A 19,181-nucleotide genomic window follows, 5' to 3' on the forward strand; every position below is an offset into this window, starting at 1 on the left:
TGTTTAGAAATACAAGATAGAGGCCTGATGTTTTTTTCCCTGTCACTAACATATTTAGTTTCTTCCAAGCTAGTGCTCTCAACACTGTTTTGAAGCGATGTAGGCCTATAACATAAAGCATGAACAGAGCAACGTTTTCGTTGCAGTACACTCATATATTTTTTTGCGGAAAGATTGTACTGTTACACTCTTGCATTCCTAGTGTATGTATGTAAGAGTACTGTGTGCCCTAACTACATAGTGCCCTCTGTGCAAAAGATATGCAACTTTAGTGTTGAAAAATCAATAAACAGCTCAAATCCTAGGACAAAGACTATATGCTATTCTTTAAGTGGTAGACTTGACTAAACACTCATTACCTGGCGACTCACCCTGAATTTAATTTAGCTGATCGATACATACAGTGTATTCAGAAAGTATTCAGACCCCTTGACTTTTCCCACATTTTGTAACGTTACAGCCTTAATTTAAAATGGATTAAATACAACTTTTTCCTCAGCAATCTACACACAATACCCCATAATGACAAAGTGAAAACAGGTTGTTAGAAATGTTTGCAAATGTATTCAGATCCAAAGAAAAATACCTTATTTACATAAGTATTCAGATTCTTTGCTATGAGACTCGAAGTTGAGCTCAGGTGCATCCTGTTTCCATTGATCATCCTTGAGATGTTTCTACAACTTGATTTGAGTCCACCTGTAGTAAATGTAATTAATTGGACATGATTTGGAAAGGCACACACCTGTCTATATAAGCTTCCACAGTTGACAGTGCATGTCAGAGCAAAAACCAAGCCAAGAGGTCAAAGGAATTGTCCGTAGAGCTCCGAGACAGGATTGTGATCTTGGGAAGGGTACTTAAAAACTGCAGCATTGAAGGTCCCAAGAACACACAACATCATTCTTAAATAGAAGAAGCTTGGAACCACCAAGACTCTTCCTAGAGCTGGCCACCTGGCCAAACTCCGCAATCAGGGGAGAAGGAACTTGGTCAGGGAGGTGACCAAGAACCCGATGGTCACTCTGACAGAATTCTAGAGTTCCTCCGTGGAGATAGGAGAACCTTCCAGAAGGACAACAATCTCTGCAGCATTCCACCAATCAGGCCTTTTTATGGTAGAGTGGCCAGACGGAAGCCAATCTTTGGTAAAAAGGCACATGACAGCCCTTTTGGAATTTGCCAAAAGGCACCTAAAGACTCTGACTATGAGAAACAAGATTATCTGGTCTGATGAAACCTGACACCATCAGGTGAAGGACAAAGACTATATGGTGAAGCATGGTGGTGGCAGCATCATGCTGTGGGATGTTTTTCAGCGGCAGGGACTGGGAGACTCGTCAGGATCGAGGGAAAGATGACGGAGCAAAATACAGAGATCCTTGATGAAAACCTGCTCCAGAGCGCTCAGGACCTACGACTGGGACTGGGACGAAGGTTCACCTTCCAACAGGACAACAACCCTAAGCACACAGCCAAGTGTCATGTCTTTGCCGGATTAGGTGATATGACATGCTGTTCTATAAAAAATAATTTCTCTGTAATTAATATTACCTGATTAAACTAATCAGGTAGATAATTAACTAGAAAGTCGGGGCACCACGAAAAAGTGTTTTATAGAGCTGTTACCTTCCGAATAAACTCTTAAAGACCTAGTAATCTTTTACATCAATAGCAGTCAATATTAATCGTCACCTTATTTCAGTCTCATCTGAACATCATAGAATTCTTTGTTATCTTCATGAACCCTAACAAGTTGAATCAGCAATACAAACTTTGGTTTAATTACTTATTTACTAAATACCTAAATAATCACACAGAATTACATAAACACAGAATGGATATTATGTCATACAGAAAACGTCCCTGGTGGACGGAGCCGACATGACGGCTGCTTACACAAAGGAAAGGGGGTTGGGTTTGAGTGAAAGAGCGGGAAGACTGAGGAACAAAGGGAGAAGCTATGCTATAATAAATACAGTATCTTATGCATTCTAAATTACCGCCCTTTTGAAAAAGGAGAATGTAATAAATATTTACTCTGAGCTGTGCTTCGGTAGGTTGGTCGTAGATGCTGGCCGTGTTGCCCAACAGAGATGTTCCTTGTTCTTTGAAGAGTGTCTCTGGTAACTGGATACTTGGTAGTATCGTGTTGTTTGTTAGACAGGTCCTTTGTCCGTCCTTTCCGAGCCCACGTTTACATCGGCCGCTGACAACTCAACGGCTAGGAGGTATCACTTCTGGAGTGAATAAGAGTTCAAAGTTCATACCAAGTTGCCATACTTTTAGCTCATACTATGTTCTGGCTGGTATAGTCAAAATTCATCCTTCCGGCGTGTATAGGTCGTCACTTTCACATTGAAATTCGATGCTAATTTCGTTAGGTCCTTGTCGTTCATCCAGAGCTCACGCTGAGGTTGGCTTAGTTCTTTAGGTGATCTTTGTCCTTTCAACTCGGGGACCGAAAGTCCTCACGTCCCTGGAACAGCTTATTATCTGAACACTTTCAACATAGGACTGTCGCCCTAATGTCATCGCAACAGAAAGTTATATATTTTTGTAAAGGGCTTATATAGTGGAGAGAGAGAGAAGGGTGTGTTTCATAGTTTAAAACCAATGTCTCTTCACAGAGGCGGGCTACTGATTGAGCAGAGCTTTAACCTTATGAAAACCCAATTCTCTCATTTGGAAGCTAAAATTACATTTAATCTTTTCACAAATAGTTTCATATTTAAACATTTAAATTGCACAACAATTCCATGTGAATCTGATAACTATAATGTGTAGACTTTCCAAGATACAGTTTATGTCGTCCTATCATTAGTAATAATGTATCAGATGACAACCAAACTGACATCATATTCATTACGTACCAACGCATATTTTCAACTGGTTGAATTACCAAAATATGGTTCCTTTCCCCCCACCTTTTGACGTTCCCAGACTTTCTATGTTTAACAAAGGCTCTTCAAGAGTCCTTTTGTAGAGTCAAGAGAGCGAGGGAAGGGAGAAAGGTATTTATGGGGGGGTCATAAACCTACCCCCAGGCCAACGTCATGACACAAGACAACGCAGGAGTGACTTCGGGACAAGTCACTGAAAGTCCTTGAGTTGCCCGGACTTGAACCCGATCGAACATCTCTGGAGAGACCTGAAAATAGCTGTGCATCGACGCTCCCCATCCAACCTGACAGAGCTTGAGAGCTTCTGCAAAGAAGAATGGGAGAAACTCCCTGAATACAGTTGTGCCAAGCTTGTAGTGTCATACCCAAGAAGATTCAAAGCTGTAATTGCTGCCAAAGGTGCTTCAACAAAGTACTGAGTAAAGAGTCTGAATACTTATGTAAACGTGATATTTCCATTTATTATTTTATAAATTAGCAACATTTTCTAAAAACCTGTTTTTGTTTTTTCATCTTAGGGTATTGTGTGTAGATTTGATACAAATGTCATCAATTTTAGAATAATACGAACTTACCAAAATGTGTAAAAAGTCACGGGTGTCTGAATACTTTCTGAATGCACGTACATTCAGTCTGAAACTGCCATCCTAGAAGTTGTTTGTGTGACTTCAAAATGATGAGCGTTGTATACAAAACAAATCAATCAACGGTTGGATCGTCTCTAACGAATCAAAGTATCAAAGTTGATAACACCATCATGTAGGTCGGTTCTGGCCCAACCCATTGGTTTCTGGGACCAATCAGAATGTGTTCGCGTTCTAGAACTCCTCGGGAATGAGGCAAATCCAGACTCATCGTGGAGATGAAACGTCACTTTTGCCGGAGCGATGTAAATGGGTAGCCAGTCAAAAACACTCGTACCAACATCTCAAATATTGAAACTAGAGAAACTCCTATGCTAGAACCAGGGCCTTATTCTACATATGTGAATGTGTTATTTGTGTGGTTTTCCCCACAGCAGAAGATGTGCAGTAGCGAGGCCCAGGTGAAGATGTATGGGAAGTGCTGCCAGCTGAGGCCTACAGGGGGCAGCTCCAACTCTCTGGACAGTTCCTGTGCCGCCGAGGCCCGGGAACCCAGGGAACAAGGGCTGCGCTTCCAGGTAAGAACATACTGTGTGATAGCCAGAGGGTGCACTTGACCCAAAGCCTGTTTTTAGAATGGGAAGTTCCATTGATAGGAGATGAGCTCTCAAGTTAATCTCTATGGGTGAGAACAGTCCCTTTATCATGATCAAACGACCCTCAAACCCTATAATGTCGGTCCCGTTCCACCTTCTTTACCCTCTCTGTTCTCACCTCCTTTCCCTCTCTCCTCCTCTCCTGTCTCTCAGGGGTTGCGGTGTTCCTCTGATGCCAACATGTTGGGGGAGATGATGTTTGGCTCGGTGGCCATGAGCTACAAGGGCTCCACACTCAAGATCCACCAGATACGGTGAGATCCAGGGAACAAGAGGGGGAGTGAAGTCAGTTAGGCAGTCTTTCAGGATTTCCATTAGCCACTAATAGATGTATTTTTTTGAGGGGGGAGAAATAAAATGAATAGCCGATTTAAATAAAATTGTCGCTGACCATTTTTCCAGGAGAAGAAAAAACTATCCCATTGCAAAATAATGCATTTTAACCTGTTCGTAGATTGAAATACCAGTCGATGTAGCGTGAGAGCTGTTTGTACAGCTCATCAAACAGCTGTTTGTTGCTGCTGTACTGAAACGTGTGCTTTTTATAAGCACAATCATTGCGCAACAATTCTAAATACAATCACATGTTAAAAACAATGGCCACAATTAAAAATAGCTTCTGTTTGTATTTCTTTACTGGTAATTGAATCGTGCTTCCCATTCACCATTCAAGTGCATAAGCAACGTAGGCAGGCTTCAGCGAGTCATACACCACTTTGCAATGAGCTGGAGGCAGTATGCATTTTAAAAACCTATACTTAATGGTTTGGAACCTGAACGTTTCACTACATTATGCCTTTAAAGTAGCCTAACCAAAACCCAAACAAACGTGTAGGCAATCATTTGCCTAGTGGTTAGAAAATTGGACTAGTAACCGAAAGGTTGCAAGTTCAAATCCCCGAGCTGACATGGTACAAAATCTGTCGTTCTGCCCCTGAACAGGCAGTTAACCCACTAGGCCGTCATTGAAGATAAGAATTTGTTCTTAACTGACTTGCCTAGTTAAATAAAGATAAAATAAAAAAATAAACAATTATAAAGACTTCCGTATGCCATTGAAACCCTGTTCTATTGTTTTTCAAATAATTGTTTTTTCATTGTCCAGTAACCAAAGGCACAACTCTAGTCATTATCAACCCATGCTAGTAGTTGCATCTTTAATACTCCCCTCTTTCTAAATTTGAAATTGATATTTTCATCTGTTTTCATGAAACCACTCGCGTGTGCGGTGTGCTTTTGACAAGTGTTTTCCCGCTAAATGCATTATGGAACAAATATTCAGAATTTAAAGGTTCTGATCTGTTGCATGAGCCTCATTGCTTTGTAATGTTTTTTGGGATGTATCCAGGGCTACTGGTTGTATGAATTTGGGATCTATCGTCCCACAACTGTCCCAAAGTCTGTTTGGAATAGGCTTTTTCTTTCTCGCACAGAACGACAAGGTGACCAGTAGAATAGGTCAATTTTTCTGCTATCGGGGAAAGTAGATTGACATAGGCTAGTGAATTAGCTGTTTGTTACTTGTCTTATTGGCTGAGAAAAACGCTGTTGCATCCTCAAATTGAATGTTCTGTTAAGATTAATTACCACAAGCTAAATCTGATTTCTGTCATCCTGAGCACCGTGGGTGGACGCCCTAATCAGTTAATGTACCCAATGCATATGGGCCCGGTACATTTCTTCAATGTCCGGTAAAATTATAATGCTGCGGGTCAAATGTCCAGCGTCACATTTTCCTAACGGAAACGCTACAGTCTGTCCCACACAGCACTTTGAAGCAGAGATCAGAGAAATATACAGTGCCTTGCGAAAGTATTCGGCCCCCTTGAACTTTGCGACCTTTTGCCATATTTCAGGCTTCAAACATAAAGATATACAACTGTATTTTTTGTGAAGAATCAACAACAAGTGGGACACAATCATGAAGTGGAATGACATTTATTGGATATTTCAAACTTTTTTAACAAATCAAAAACTGAAAAATTGGGCGTGCAAAATTATTCAGCCCCTTTACTTTCAGTGCAGCAAACTCTCTCCAGAAGTTCAGTGAGGATCTCTGAATGATCCAATGTTGACCTAAATGACTAATAATGATAAATACAATCCACCTGTGTGTAATCAAGTCTCCGTATAAATGCACCTGTACTGTGATAGTCTCAGAGGTCTGTTAAAAGCGCAGAGAGCATCATGAAGAACAAGGAACACACCAGGCAGGTCCGAGATACTGTTGTGAAGAAGTTTAAAGCCGGATTTGGATACAAAAAGATTTCCCAAGCTTTAAACATCCCAAGGAACACTGTGCAAGCGATACTATTGAAATGGAAGGAGTATCAGACCACTGCAAATCTACCAAGACCTGGCCGTCCCTCTAAACTTTCAGCTCATACAAGGAGAAGACTGATCAGAGATGCAGCCAAGAGGCCCATGATCATTCTGGATGAACTGCAGAGATCTACAGCTGAGGTGGGAGACTCTGTCCATAGGACAACAATCAATCGTATATTGCACAAATCTGGCCTTTATGGAAGAGTGGCAAGAAGAAAGCCATTTCTTAAAGATATCCATAAAAAGTGTTGTTTAAAGTTTGCCACAAGCCACATGGGAGACACACCAAACATGTGGAAGAAGGTGCTCTGGTCAGATGAAACCAAAATTGAACTTTATGTTTGGCGTAAAAGCAACACAGCTGAACACACCATCCCCACTGTCAAACATGGTGGTGGCAGCATCATGGTTTGGGCCTGCTTTTCTTCAGCAGGGACAGGGAAGATGGTTAAAATTGATGGGAAGATGGATGGAGCCAAATACAGGACCATTCTGGAAGAAAACCTGATGGAGTCTGCAAAAGACCTGAGACTGGGACGGAGATTTGTCTTCCAACAAGACAATGATCCAAAACATAAAGCAAAATCTACAATGGAATGGTTCAAAAATAAACATATCCAGGTGTTAGAATGGCCAAGTCAAAGTCCAGACCTGAATCCAATTGAGAATCTGTGGAAAGAACTGAAAACTGCTGTTCACAAATGCTCTCCATCCAACCTCACTGAGCTCGAGCTGTTTTGCAAGGAGGAATGGGAAAAAATGTCAGTCTCTCGATGTGCAAAACTGATAGAGACATACCCCAAGCGACTTACAGCTGTAATCGCAGCAAAAGGTGGCGCTACAAAGTATTAACTTAAGGGGGCTGAATAATTTTGCACAACCAATTTTTCAGTTTTTGATTTGTTAAAAAAGTTTGAAATATCCAATAAATGTCATTCCACTTCATGATTGGGTCCCACTTGTTGATGATTCTTCACAAAAAAATACAGTTTTATATCTTTATGTTTGAAGCCTGAAATGTGGCAAAAGGTCGCAAAGTTCAAGGGGGCCGAATACTTTCGCAAGGCACTGTACATAACGCACATCAGGAGCACCAAGTCATAGTGAATATGTTCTTCCTCCTCCCCTCTCTTTTTCTCCCCTCCTTGTCTGTCCACAGGTCCCCCCCTCAGCTGATGCTGAGTAAAGTGTTTACAGCCCGAACTGGGAGTAGTGTCTATGGCAGCCTTAACACGTAAACCCTACTACGATGCGATCTCTCTCGCTTTCTCCTTTCTAAACCTGCTATGTCTCTTTCTCCTATATACAGTGCATTCAGAAAGTATTCAGTCACCTTGACTTTTTCCACATTTTGATACGTATAAAGCATTATTCTAAAATTGATTGAATTGTTTTTTTCTCCTTATCAATCTACACACACTACCCCATAATGACAAAGCAAAAACAGGTTTAAAAAAAACAGAAGTTCACATTTACATAAGTGTTCAGAAACTTTACTCAGTGCTTTGTTGAAGCACTTTTGGCAGCTATTACAGCCTCGAATCTTCTCGGGTATGATTCTACAAGCTTGGCAAACCAGTATTTGGAGAGTTTCTCCCATTCTTCTCAACAGAGCCTCAAACTCTGTTAGGTCAGATTTGGAGTGTCGCTGCACAGCTATTTTCAGGTCTCCAGAGATGTTTGATTGGGTTCAAGTCCGGGCTCTGGCTGGGCCACTCAAGGATTTTCAGTGACTTGTCCCAAAGTCACTCCTGCGTTGTCTTGGCATTGTGCTTAGGGTCGTTGTCCTGTTGGAAGGTGAACCTCCGCTCCAGTCAGAGGTCCTGAGCACTCTGGAGCAGGTTTTCATCAGGGGTCTCTGTACTTCCGTTCCCTCGATCTTGACTAGTCTCCCAGTCCCTGCCGCTGAAAAACATCCCACAGCATGATGCTGCCACCACCACGCTTCACCATAGGGATAGTGCCAGGTCTCCTCCAGACGTGACACTTGGCATTCAGGACAAAGAGTTCAATCTTGGTTTCATCATACCAGAGAATCTAATTTCTCATGGTCTGAGAGTCTTTAGGTGCCTTTTGGCAAACTCCAAGCAGCCTGTCATGTGCTTTTTACTGAGGAGTGGCTTTTGTCTGGCCACTCTACCACAAAGGCCTGATTGGTGGAGTGCTGCAGAAATGTTTGTCCTTGTGGAAGGTTCTCCCATCTCCACAGAGGAACTCTAGAGCCCTGTCAGAGTGACCATCGGGTTCTTGTTCACCTCCCTGACCAAGTCCCTTCTCTCCCGATTGCTCAGTTTGGCCAGGCGGCTAGCTCTAGGAAGAGTCTTGGTTGTTCCAAACCTCTTCCATTTAAGAATGATGGAGGCCACTGTGCTCTTGGGGACCTTGAATGCTACAGACATTTTTTGGTACCCGTACCCAGATCTGTGCTCCGACACAATCCTGTCTCGGAGCTCTACGGACAATTTCTTTGACCTCATGGCTTGGTTTTTGCTCTGACGTGCACTGTCAACTGTGAGACCTTATATAGACAGGTGTGCCTTTCCAAATCATGTCCAATTGAATTTAATTGACTCCAATCAAGTTGTCAAAATATCTCAAGGATGATCAGCACCTGAGCTCAATTTCGAGTCTCATAGCAAAGGTCTGAATAGTTATGTAAATAAGGTATTTCTGTTTTTTATTTTTAATGTTTAAAAATGTCAAATCTGTTTTTGCTTTGTCATTATGGGGTATGTGTGTAGATGGAAGAGGGAAACAATTATTTTATCCATTTTAGAATAAGCCTGTAACGTAACAACATTTGAAAAGTTAAGAGGTCTCTCCTTTCTAAACCTGCTCTCTCCTTTCTAAACCTGCTCTCTCCTTTCTAAACCTGCTCTCTTTCTCTCCTTTCTAAACCTGCTCTCGCTCCTTTCTAAACCTGCGCTCTCTCTCCTTTCTAAACCTGCTCTCTCTCCTTTCTAAACCTGCTCTCTTTCTCTCCTTTCTAAACCTGCTCTCTCTCTCCTTTCTAAACCTGCTCTCTCTCTCCTTTCTAAACCTGCTCTCTCCTTTCTAAACCTGCTCTCTCTCCTTTCTAAACCTGCTCTCTTTCTCTCCTTTCTAAACCTGCTCTCTCCTTTCTAAACCTGCTCTCTTTCTCTCCTTTCTAAACCTGCTCTCGCTCCTTTCTAAACCTGCGCTCTCTCTCCTTTCTAAACCTGCTCTCTCTCCTTTCTAAACCTGCTCTCTTTCTCTCCTTTCTAAACCTGCTCTCTCTCTCCTTTCTAAACCTACTCTCTCTCTCCTTTCTAAACCTGCTCTCTCCTTTCTAAACCTGCTCTCTCTCCTTTCTAAACCTGCTCTCTTTCTCTCCTTTCTAAACCTGCTCTCTCCTTTCTAAACCTGCTCTCTTTCTCTCCTTTCTAAACCTGCTCTCTCCTTTCTAAACCTGCTGTCTTTCTCTCCTTTCTAAACCTGCTGTCTTTCTCTCCTTTCTAAACCTGCTCTCTCTCTCTCCTTTCTAAACCTGCTCTCTCTCTCTCCTTTCTAAACCTGCTCTCTCTCTCCTTTCTAAACCTGCTCTCTCTCTCCTTTCTAAACCTGCTCTCTCTCTCTCTCCGTTCTAAACCTGCTCTCTCTCTCTCCGTTCTAAACCTGCTCTCTCTCTCCTTTCTAAACCTGCTCTCTTTCTCCTTTCTAAACCTGCTCTCTTTCTCCTTTCTAAACCTGCTCTCTTTCTCCTTTCTAAACCTGCTCTCTTTCTCTCCTTTTTAAACCTGCGCTCTCCTTTCTAAACCTGCTCTCTCCTTTCTAAACCTGCTCTCTTTCTCTCCTTTCTAAACCTGCTCTCTCCTTTCTAAACCTGCTCTCTCCTTTCTAAACCTGCTCTCTTTCTCTCCTTTCTAAACCTGCTCTCTCCCTCTCCTTTCTAAACCTTCTCTCTTTCTCTCCTTTCTAAACCTGCTCTCTCCTTTCTAAACCTGCTCTCTTTCTCTCCTTTCTAAACCTGCTTTCTTTCTCTCCTTTCTAAACCTGCTCTCTCTCTCTCCTTTCTAAACCTGCTCTCTTTCTCTCTTTTCTAAACCTGCTCTTTCTTCCCTTTATATTCTTGATCTCAGTCTCTCCCGATACCATTTGAACCTCTGCTGTTGTCTTTGTGCTCCTGGCAGACTGCAGGACAGCCTGGAGTTCATGGGTCAGGACCCCAATTCTTTGAGGCCTGATCAGAACACTGTGACCAACGGCCTCCTGGGGAACATAGGTAACCACAACAACAACTACAGACAGGACCACATCACAACTGACTGGCACCTGCAATGTCTCGCACATAAAGGACATGAATGGATGTTATACTGTTCATATCAACACCTATGCATTTTCAGTTATTTTGGTTGTACTAAAGCACTGTTTTGTTTAACTCCGTTCATCCATCATATCTTCATGTATCGTTTTATCAATGTACATACTGTATGTGATACACTGACTGTCTTTGGAAGTTTGCTACATGTGAATGGACTTCAATTGAAACCCGGTGTATTCTCTGTATTCTCCAGGCACATTTTTTGTGTTCTTTTCCCTCTTTTAACGTCCATTTCAGGACAACCTGAAGCAGTTTAGGACCACAATGGCTGTGTTTAGACACGCAGCCCAATTCTGATCTTTTTTCCACTATTTGGTCTTTTGACAAATCAGATCAGCTCTGGAAAATATCTGATGTGAAAAGATCTGTGATTGCTTAAACAACTAATTAGTGGAAAAAATATTAGAATTGGGCTGCATGTCTAAATGTAGCCATTATGATGGCAAACTGTTTCAGGTTGTCCCCCCTCTCCATTGGGTTGGAGTGTGACCTCCTGCTTCATTACTAACAGTGGTTCATGTCCTGTCTTGTTTTGTTTGTCTCTTCTCCCTGTTCGTTTGTGCTGCGCAGGTTTCTCTCAGCTCTGCAGCCCGCGCCGGGCCTTCTCTGAGCAGGGCCCTCTGCGCCTCATCAAGAGTGCCTCTTTCTTTTCAGGTTTGCAGTGTGCTCGTGTGCAGTTGCATGCGCGTGTACATACATTGCATGTGTCTGCAAGTGTACTACGGGCATGCTCAATATCTGCTTTAGGGTCCTCACTCCCTCCTCCCTACTGTCCTCACTCCCTCCTTCCATCACTCCTTCCCACCCTCCTTCCATCACTCCTTCCCACCCTCCTTCCATCACTCCTTCCCACCCTCCTTCCATCACTCCTTCCCATCCTCCTTCCATCACTCCTTCCCATCCTCCTTCCATCACTCCTTCCCACCCTCCGTACCATAATCTCTCTGTCCCCTCACCACCTCCTCTTCCTCCTCCCTCCATCCCATAACTTCTGAATGATGGTGACAGGGGTGGTGTTCTGTAAATAGCCTCCTTGCAGCCCTCTGTAAGCCACAGCTCGGTGGCACGGCATGTAGCTCTTCAGTTATGCAATAGTGGAATGCTCATTAGGTCGCAGGGTGGGCGGGGCACGGACGCTTTGCAGCAAAGCCTGTGTTGATTTGACCGTAAATCAACAGGACAACACCAAACGATGCCTTTGTTGTTTAAACACATGCAAGTGAGGGGTTTGCGGTTTCTGCACTGGTAAACTATAACGTGAACTTTCATTTTGTTATTTCACCTATTGTGTTAGTGAGATGTTAAGTACATCTGAGAACATACAAGTGTACATGTTGTTGAGTATTTTCGATGCTGCACCTGCTTCAACAGAGTGGCGTTAGAGTGAACGACACAACACACTGCAGTACTGTAGTAGAGGGCCAGAGCCTGCTTGTGGTTTGGCCTGTAGGAAGTGTCTTGCACTGTGTTGGTATGTCATTAGTGGGCTTGGTCATTGTGAAATGAATGTTCTGTGGTGGTGAAGGTGGTCCCATGCTTTGAGAGTGGTGGTGGGATAAACTCTGGCACCCCTCCCTGCTTGGGCTTCTCAGTATTGCTGAGCTGAGTCGGCCTGATCTGTTTCTCAGTCTTTCCCCTCCAATCTCTTTCCTGCAGGCCATAGCAACCCCATGGACATGCCGGGCAGAAGCCTGTATGACGAGAGAGACAGCGGCATCGCCAGATCAGGTAATGACTCTTAACTAAATCCAGGATTGGCCTCTCTAGACTAAGCCTTCTGTGTGTCTCTGAGATGATGTAGCTAGGTAAGTAGGTATTGGCACTAGAATCACCTCGGTGTGTTCTCTCTCTCTGAACCATCTCTAAACAAGAGGGATGCAACTAATGGGTTTAGATGAATCCATATTCTACTGGGTCACGGCTGCAGACCGGTCAGCTCCACATAGCATTCCTTCTCTTCAAACTGGAGTGGGAGTGACACCAGGGCTGTGCCCATAGGACTCTGGTCTAAAGTAGAGCACTATGTAGGGAATTGTGGTGCCATTTGAGACCAGCTTATGCTCCATCCTCCTCTGTAACGTTGGCATAGCGGAGACGTTAACGTTGACCACGCTGCCAGAGTTTAGCCCTCCTCCATCCTCTATAGGGGTGTGGAGGAGAGAGAGATGCTGGAAAACCTTGTGCAGTGGAAACTGACCCCCAGCCCTTGCATCAGCGGCATGAGGGGAATCTCACTTTCTGTTGAACACCCGCGTCACATGCATATGCTTAAATATAGCAGCTCCCACAACCCGGTACTAGTAAATGAAGTTCTAATTTGGTCCCCTCTCCCACACACACACACACACACACACACACTCCAACTCCTCCTACTCCCATACGCCTCCCCTAGTCGTCAATCACCCACACATTTGGCATCCCTTCTTTGATCTATGCCTACGTGACGGCAACGTGAGTTGCATACACCCTCCACATACCTGGTATTGGACCAGCTTTTCTTGTAACATCATGTGACTGTGAGGTGATATTGAATGTCCCAGCCATGCTCTAATAATCAGGGTGGGCTGTGGGAAGCTGAACTAATGCAGTGTGGATGTGTTGTATGTGTTTTTCCCCTGTTCTGTTGTGTGTGTGAGTAACCTCATTGACTGAATCACTGACTCTTCTGTTCTCTCCTCTCTCATTCCTCAAATCCTCTTTTTTTGCTCTCTACACTTCTATGGCTCTCTCTGTGCTCTCATCTTCCCCTCTTTCATTCCTCTCACTCGCTCCATCTCTGCCTCCCCCTCCGTCCCTCCCTACACAGCGTCTCTGAGCAGTCTGTTGATTACTCCGTTCCCCTCCCCGGGCTCCTCCCTCACCAGCAGCCAGGCCAGTAGCTACCAGAGACGCTGGCTCCGCAGCCAGACCACCAGTCTGGAGAACGGGGTCTTCCCAAGATGGTGAGAGACTGCAGCTCAACACATTTACAGACACACACTCCTTCTGGTGTCCCCCTGTCAGGGCCTCTCGTATGTCCATGTGAAGTGGAACCCGCAATGACTTCCTCTAATTCCAGCAGGCATACTGCTATTTACAAATAACTGAACAGTATGGTGATGATGGTGTGTGGGCTCACTCCCTGAGTCTAACTACACATAGCAGCTACACTGGCACTGGCGTTTGCTTTGAATAGTAAATGACCAATAGGCTGTTAAAAATGACATTTTTGTTTTGGCCTACAACCAGTTCCCAGAAGTCAAAGGTGAGCTGAAGAGCTCTCTGACTTTGTGTACCTGTGTCTTTTTAGATGAAGAAAAACATGTTGACTCTAATCACACTGTAAAGACGTGATACAGATCAGCACCTCAGTCCTGGCTATATCGACACCATCGTAGACATCTAGAAGACCCATGGCTTGTTGTTGTTACCTATTGTCTATGGTTTTTACCCCAGATCTGAGAGTTTATGCCATCATACTCCTCTGTAAGGCATCATTTACCTTTTCTTTTGTCCTTGGACTTTAGCCTGTTAAGAATCCTGTTGTTCACTTCTCCATAGTACCTGTCTCTGTGCAACCCCATAGATTTAGGTTGATGGTTATGGCATTCCCTCTTGCTCCAGGTCTGTGGAAGAAAGCTTCAACATGTCGGACGAGAGCGGAGGTCCCAGCCTGGGCGTGGCCAGGAAGAAGAAGATAGCCATCGGTGTCATCTTCCTCCTCTCCCAGGACGAGGAGGAGAACATCAAATTCCAGGACTTCTTCTTCTCCCACTTCCCCCTCTTCGAGAGCCACATGAACAAACTGAAAAGTGCCATTGAACAGGTGAGGAGCACCTCACATAGATATTGTGGTCGGTGTGTGGAAGTCTCCCTGGTGTATTTGACAGATGTTAGATATAGTACATTTAATCAGACTTGCTCAGTGTGTTAAACATATACAATGTAAAGTGCATTGGGAAAGTATTTAGACCCCTTCCTTTTCCCCCCATTTTGTTACGTTACAGCCTTTTTCTAAAATTGATTTAAGTAAAATAAATTCTCTCATAAATCTACACACAATACCCCATAATGACACAGCGAAAACAGGTTTATAGAAATGTTTGTAAATGTATTGAAAATAACAGTATTCACACCCTTTGTTATGAGACTCGAAATTGAGCTCAGGTGCATCCTGTTTCCATTGATCATCCTTGAGATATTTCTATAACTTGATTGGAGTCCACCTGTGGTAAATTCAGTTGATTGGACATGGTTTGGAAAGGCACACACCTGTCTATATAAGGTCCCACAGTTGACAGTGCATGTCAGAGCAAAAACCAAGCCATGAGGTCGAAGGAATTGAAGACAGGATTGTGTTGAGGTACAGATCTGGGTAAGGGTACCAACAAACCTCTGCAGCATTGAAGATCCCCAAGAACAGAGTGGCCTCAATCATTAAATGGGAGAAGTTTGGAACCATCAAGACTCTTCCTAGAGCTGGCCACCCGGCCAAACTGAGTCATCTGGGAGAAGGGCCTTGGTCAGGGAGGTGACTAAGAGCTTGATAGTCACTCTGAAAAAGCTCCAGAGTTCCTCTGTGGAGAGGGGAGAACCTTCCAGAAGGACAAACATCGCTGCAGCACTCCACCAATCAGGCCATTATGGTAGAGTGGCCAGGCGGAAGTCACTCCTCAGTAAAAGACACCTAAAACAAGATTCTCTGGTCTGATGAAACCAAGATTGAATTATTTGTCCTGAATGCCAAGTGTAACGTCTGGAGGAAACCTGGCACTATCCCTATGGTGAAGCATGGTGGTGGCAGAATCATGCTGTGGGGATATTTTTCAGCAGCAGGGACTGAGAAACTAGTCAGAATCGAGGGAAAGATGAATGGAGCAAAGTAAAGAGAGATCCTTGATGAAAACCTGCTCCGGAGCGCTCAGGACCTCAGACTGGCGCGAAGGTTCATCTTCCAACAGGACAACGACCCTAAGCACACAGCCAAGACAACGCAGGAGTGACTAAAGGACAAGTCTCTGAATGTCCTTGAGTGGCCCAGCCAGAGCCCGGACTTGAACCCAATCGAACATCTCTGCAGCGACGCTCCCCATCCAAGCTGACGGAGCTTGAACCTTCCAGAAGGATGACCAAGGATGAACCTTCCAGAAGGATGAGGATCTGCAGAGAAGAATGGGAGAAACTCCACAAATACTGGTGTGCTAAACTTGTAGCGTCATACCCAAGAAGACTCGAGACTAATCGCTGCCAAAGGTGCTTCAACCAAAGTACTGAGTAAATGGTGTGAATACTTATGTAAATGTGATATTTCAGCTTTTTATTTTTAATAACTGAACTACAATTTCTAAAAAAAAAACAGTTTTTGCTTTGTCATTATCGGGTATTGTATGTAGATCGATGAGGGGAAAAAAACAATATAATCCATTTTAGAATAAGGCTGTAACATAACAAAATGTGGAAAAGGTTAAGGGATCTGAATACTTTCCGAATGCACTGTATGTTGGCCTAAAATTGAAAAATAAAAACCATTGACTTCTGTTAGATCTGTCATGGGTCATGTTTACTGAAGGCTGTATGTATTTATGGGTCACAGTTATTGTACGTTAGTGTAGCCTGCCGCTCTTTTCTCCACTCTTCCCCTCCCTCTTTAATAACATGACATGGCATGCCTCTAACATGCCTCTTTTCTCATAAAAAAGGCCATGAAAATGAGCCGGCGATCAGTTGATTCCAGTCAGAGGGCTCTGGCCTATAGCCGCATGGTGGATGGCCTCAATGAATTCAGGTGAGTTACTGTCATGTGTTTACTGAGACAAAGGCAAACTGCACTGAGAATGTAGCAGAGGAAAATCCCTTAGCTTGTTACTTAGGAGCCCAGGGAGGGAGGGAGGGAGGGAGGGGGGTGGGGGTCAAGAGGTGGAGGCATGGTTTGTTGCAATAGGGACTCGGATAAAATATACAGTATCAGAGAGCAGTAGATCATTAATCCACACGTTAGTTTAATAGTGATAGGTTTGGTTTCTGAGCTTTAGGTATTATTCATCATTATTTATATTATTAATCATTAGGTATCATCAGGTATATTTTTTAATCATTATTTATATTATTAATCATTCGGTATCATCAGGTATATTATTAATCATTATTTATATTATTAATCATTCGGTATCATCAGGTATATTATTAATCATTCGGTATCATCAGGTATATTATTAATCATTAGGTATCATCAGGTATATTATTAATCATTCGGTATCATCAGGTATATTATTAATCATTCGGTATCATCAGGTATATTATTAATCATTATTTATATTATTAATCATTCGGTATCATCAGGTATATTATTAATCATTCGGTATCATCAGGTATATTATTAATCATTATTTATATTATTAATCATTCGGTATCATCAGGTATATTATTAATCATTCGGTATCATCAGGTATATTATTAATCATTCGGTATCATCAGGTATATTATTAATCATTCGGTATCATCAGGTATATTATTAATCATTATTTATATTATTAATCATTCGGTATCATCAGGTATATTATTAATCATTCGGTATCATCAGGTATATTATTAATCATTATTTATATTATTAATCATTCGGTATCATCAGGTATATTATTAATCATTCGGTATCATCAGGTATATTATTAATCATTCGGTATCATCAGGTATATTATTAATCATTCGGTATCATCAGGTATATTATTAATCATTCGGTATCATCAGGTATATTATTAATCATTAGGTATATTATTAATCATTCGGTATCATCAGGTATATTATTAATCATTAGGTATCATCAGGTATATTATTAATCATTAAGTATATTATAAATCATCAGGTATCATCAGGTATATTATTAATCATTAAGTATATTATAAATCATCAGGTATCATCAGGTATATTATTAATCATTAGGTATATTATTAATCATTAGGTATATTATTAATCATTAGGTATATTATTAATCATTAGGTATATTATTAATCATTAGGTATATTATTCATCGGCAGGTATATTATTAATCGGCAGGTATATTATTAATCATTAGGTATATTATTAATCATTAGGTATATTATTAATCATTAGGTATATTATTAATCATTAGGTATATTATTAATCATTAGGTATATTATTAATCGTCAGGTATATTATTCATCGGCAGGTATATTATTCATCGGCAGGTATATTATTAATCAGCAGGTATATTATTAATCATCAGGTATATTATTAATCAGCAGGTATGTTATAAATCATCAGGTATATTATTCATCGGCAGGTATATTATTAATCATTAGGTATATTATTCATCGGCAGGTATATTATTCATCAGCAGGTATATTATTCATCAGCAGGTATATTATTCATCGGCAGGTATATTATAAATCGGCAGGTATATTATTCATTGGCAGGTATATTATTCATCAGCAGGTATATTATTCATCGGCAGGTATATTATAAATCGGCAGGTATATTATTCATCAGCAGGTATATTATTAATCATTAGGTATATTATTCATCGGCAGGTATATTATAAATCGGCAGGTATATTATTCATCAGCAGGTATGTTATAAATCATCAGGTATATTATTCATCGGCAGGTATATTATAAATCGGCAGGTATATTATTCATCGGCAGGTATATTATAAATCGGCAGGTATATTATTCATCAGCAGGTATGTTATAAATCATCAGGTATATTATTCATCGGCAGGTATATTATAAATCGGCAGGTATATTATTCATCAGCAGGTATGTTATAAATCGTCAGGTATATTATTCATCGGCGGGTATGTTATAAATCGTCAGGTATATTATTAATCATTAGGTATATTATTCATCGGCAGGTATATTATTCATCGGCAGGTATATTATTCATCGGCAGGTATATTATTAATCATTAGGTATATTATTCATCGGCAGGTATATTATTCATCGGCAGGTATATTATTCATCGGCAGGTATATTATTCATCGGCAGGTATATTATTCATCGGCAGGTATATTATTCATCAGCAGGTATATTATTCATCGGCAGGTATATTATTCATCGTTAGGTATATTATTCATTGGCAGGTATATTATTCATCGGCAGGTATGTTATAAATCGTCAGGTATATTATTCATTGGCAGGTATATTATTAATCATTAGGTATATTATTCATTGGCAGGTATATTATTAATCATCAGGTATATTCATTGGCAGGTATATTATTAATCATTAGGTATATTATTCATCGGCAGGTATATTATTAATCATTAGGTATATTATTCATCGGCAGGTATATTATTCATCGGCAGGTATATTATTCATCGGCAGGTATATTATTCATCGGCAGGTATATTATTCATCGGCAGGTATATTATTCATCA

At 41.7% G+C, this 19,181-nt stretch overlaps 1 protein-coding gene across 9 annotated transcripts in view; it reads left to right on the forward strand.

Moving 5' to 3' along the window:
* The window catches only part of LOC110533378 (folliculin-interacting protein 1), a 51,414-nt gene that overhangs the window by 18,016 nt on the left and 14,217 nt on the right, over positions 1-19,181 (forward strand). For 3 of the 9 annotated variants that reach the window (XM_090185873.1, XM_090185879.1, XM_090185875.1), the window contains exons 3-11: positions 3,922-4,065; positions 4,297-4,397; positions 7,628-7,702; positions 10,620-10,711; positions 11,381-11,464; positions 12,467-12,538; positions 13,617-13,752; positions 14,414-14,615; positions 16,489-16,574. In XM_090185873.1, the coding sequence (XP_090041999.1) occupies positions 3,922-4,065; positions 4,297-4,397; positions 7,628-7,702; positions 10,620-10,711; positions 11,381-11,464; positions 12,467-12,538; positions 13,617-13,752; positions 14,414-14,615; positions 16,489-16,574 (992 nt within the window). The remainder of the gene's footprint in view (positions 1-3,921; positions 4,066-4,296; positions 4,398-7,627; positions 7,703-10,619; positions 10,712-11,380; positions 11,465-12,466; positions 12,539-13,616; positions 13,753-14,413; positions 14,616-16,488; positions 16,575-19,181) is intronic. The other 6 variants (XM_090185874.1, XM_090185877.1, XM_090185878.1 and 3 more) reach the window with 3 other exon arrangements.

This window comes from Oncorhynchus mykiss, chromosome 10, assembly GCF_057628025.1.
Source record: "Oncorhynchus mykiss isolate SJ-2025 chromosome 10, ASM5762802v1, whole genome shotgun sequence".
Taxonomy (NCBI): domain Eukaryota; kingdom Metazoa; phylum Chordata; class Actinopteri; order Salmoniformes; family Salmonidae; genus Oncorhynchus; species Oncorhynchus mykiss.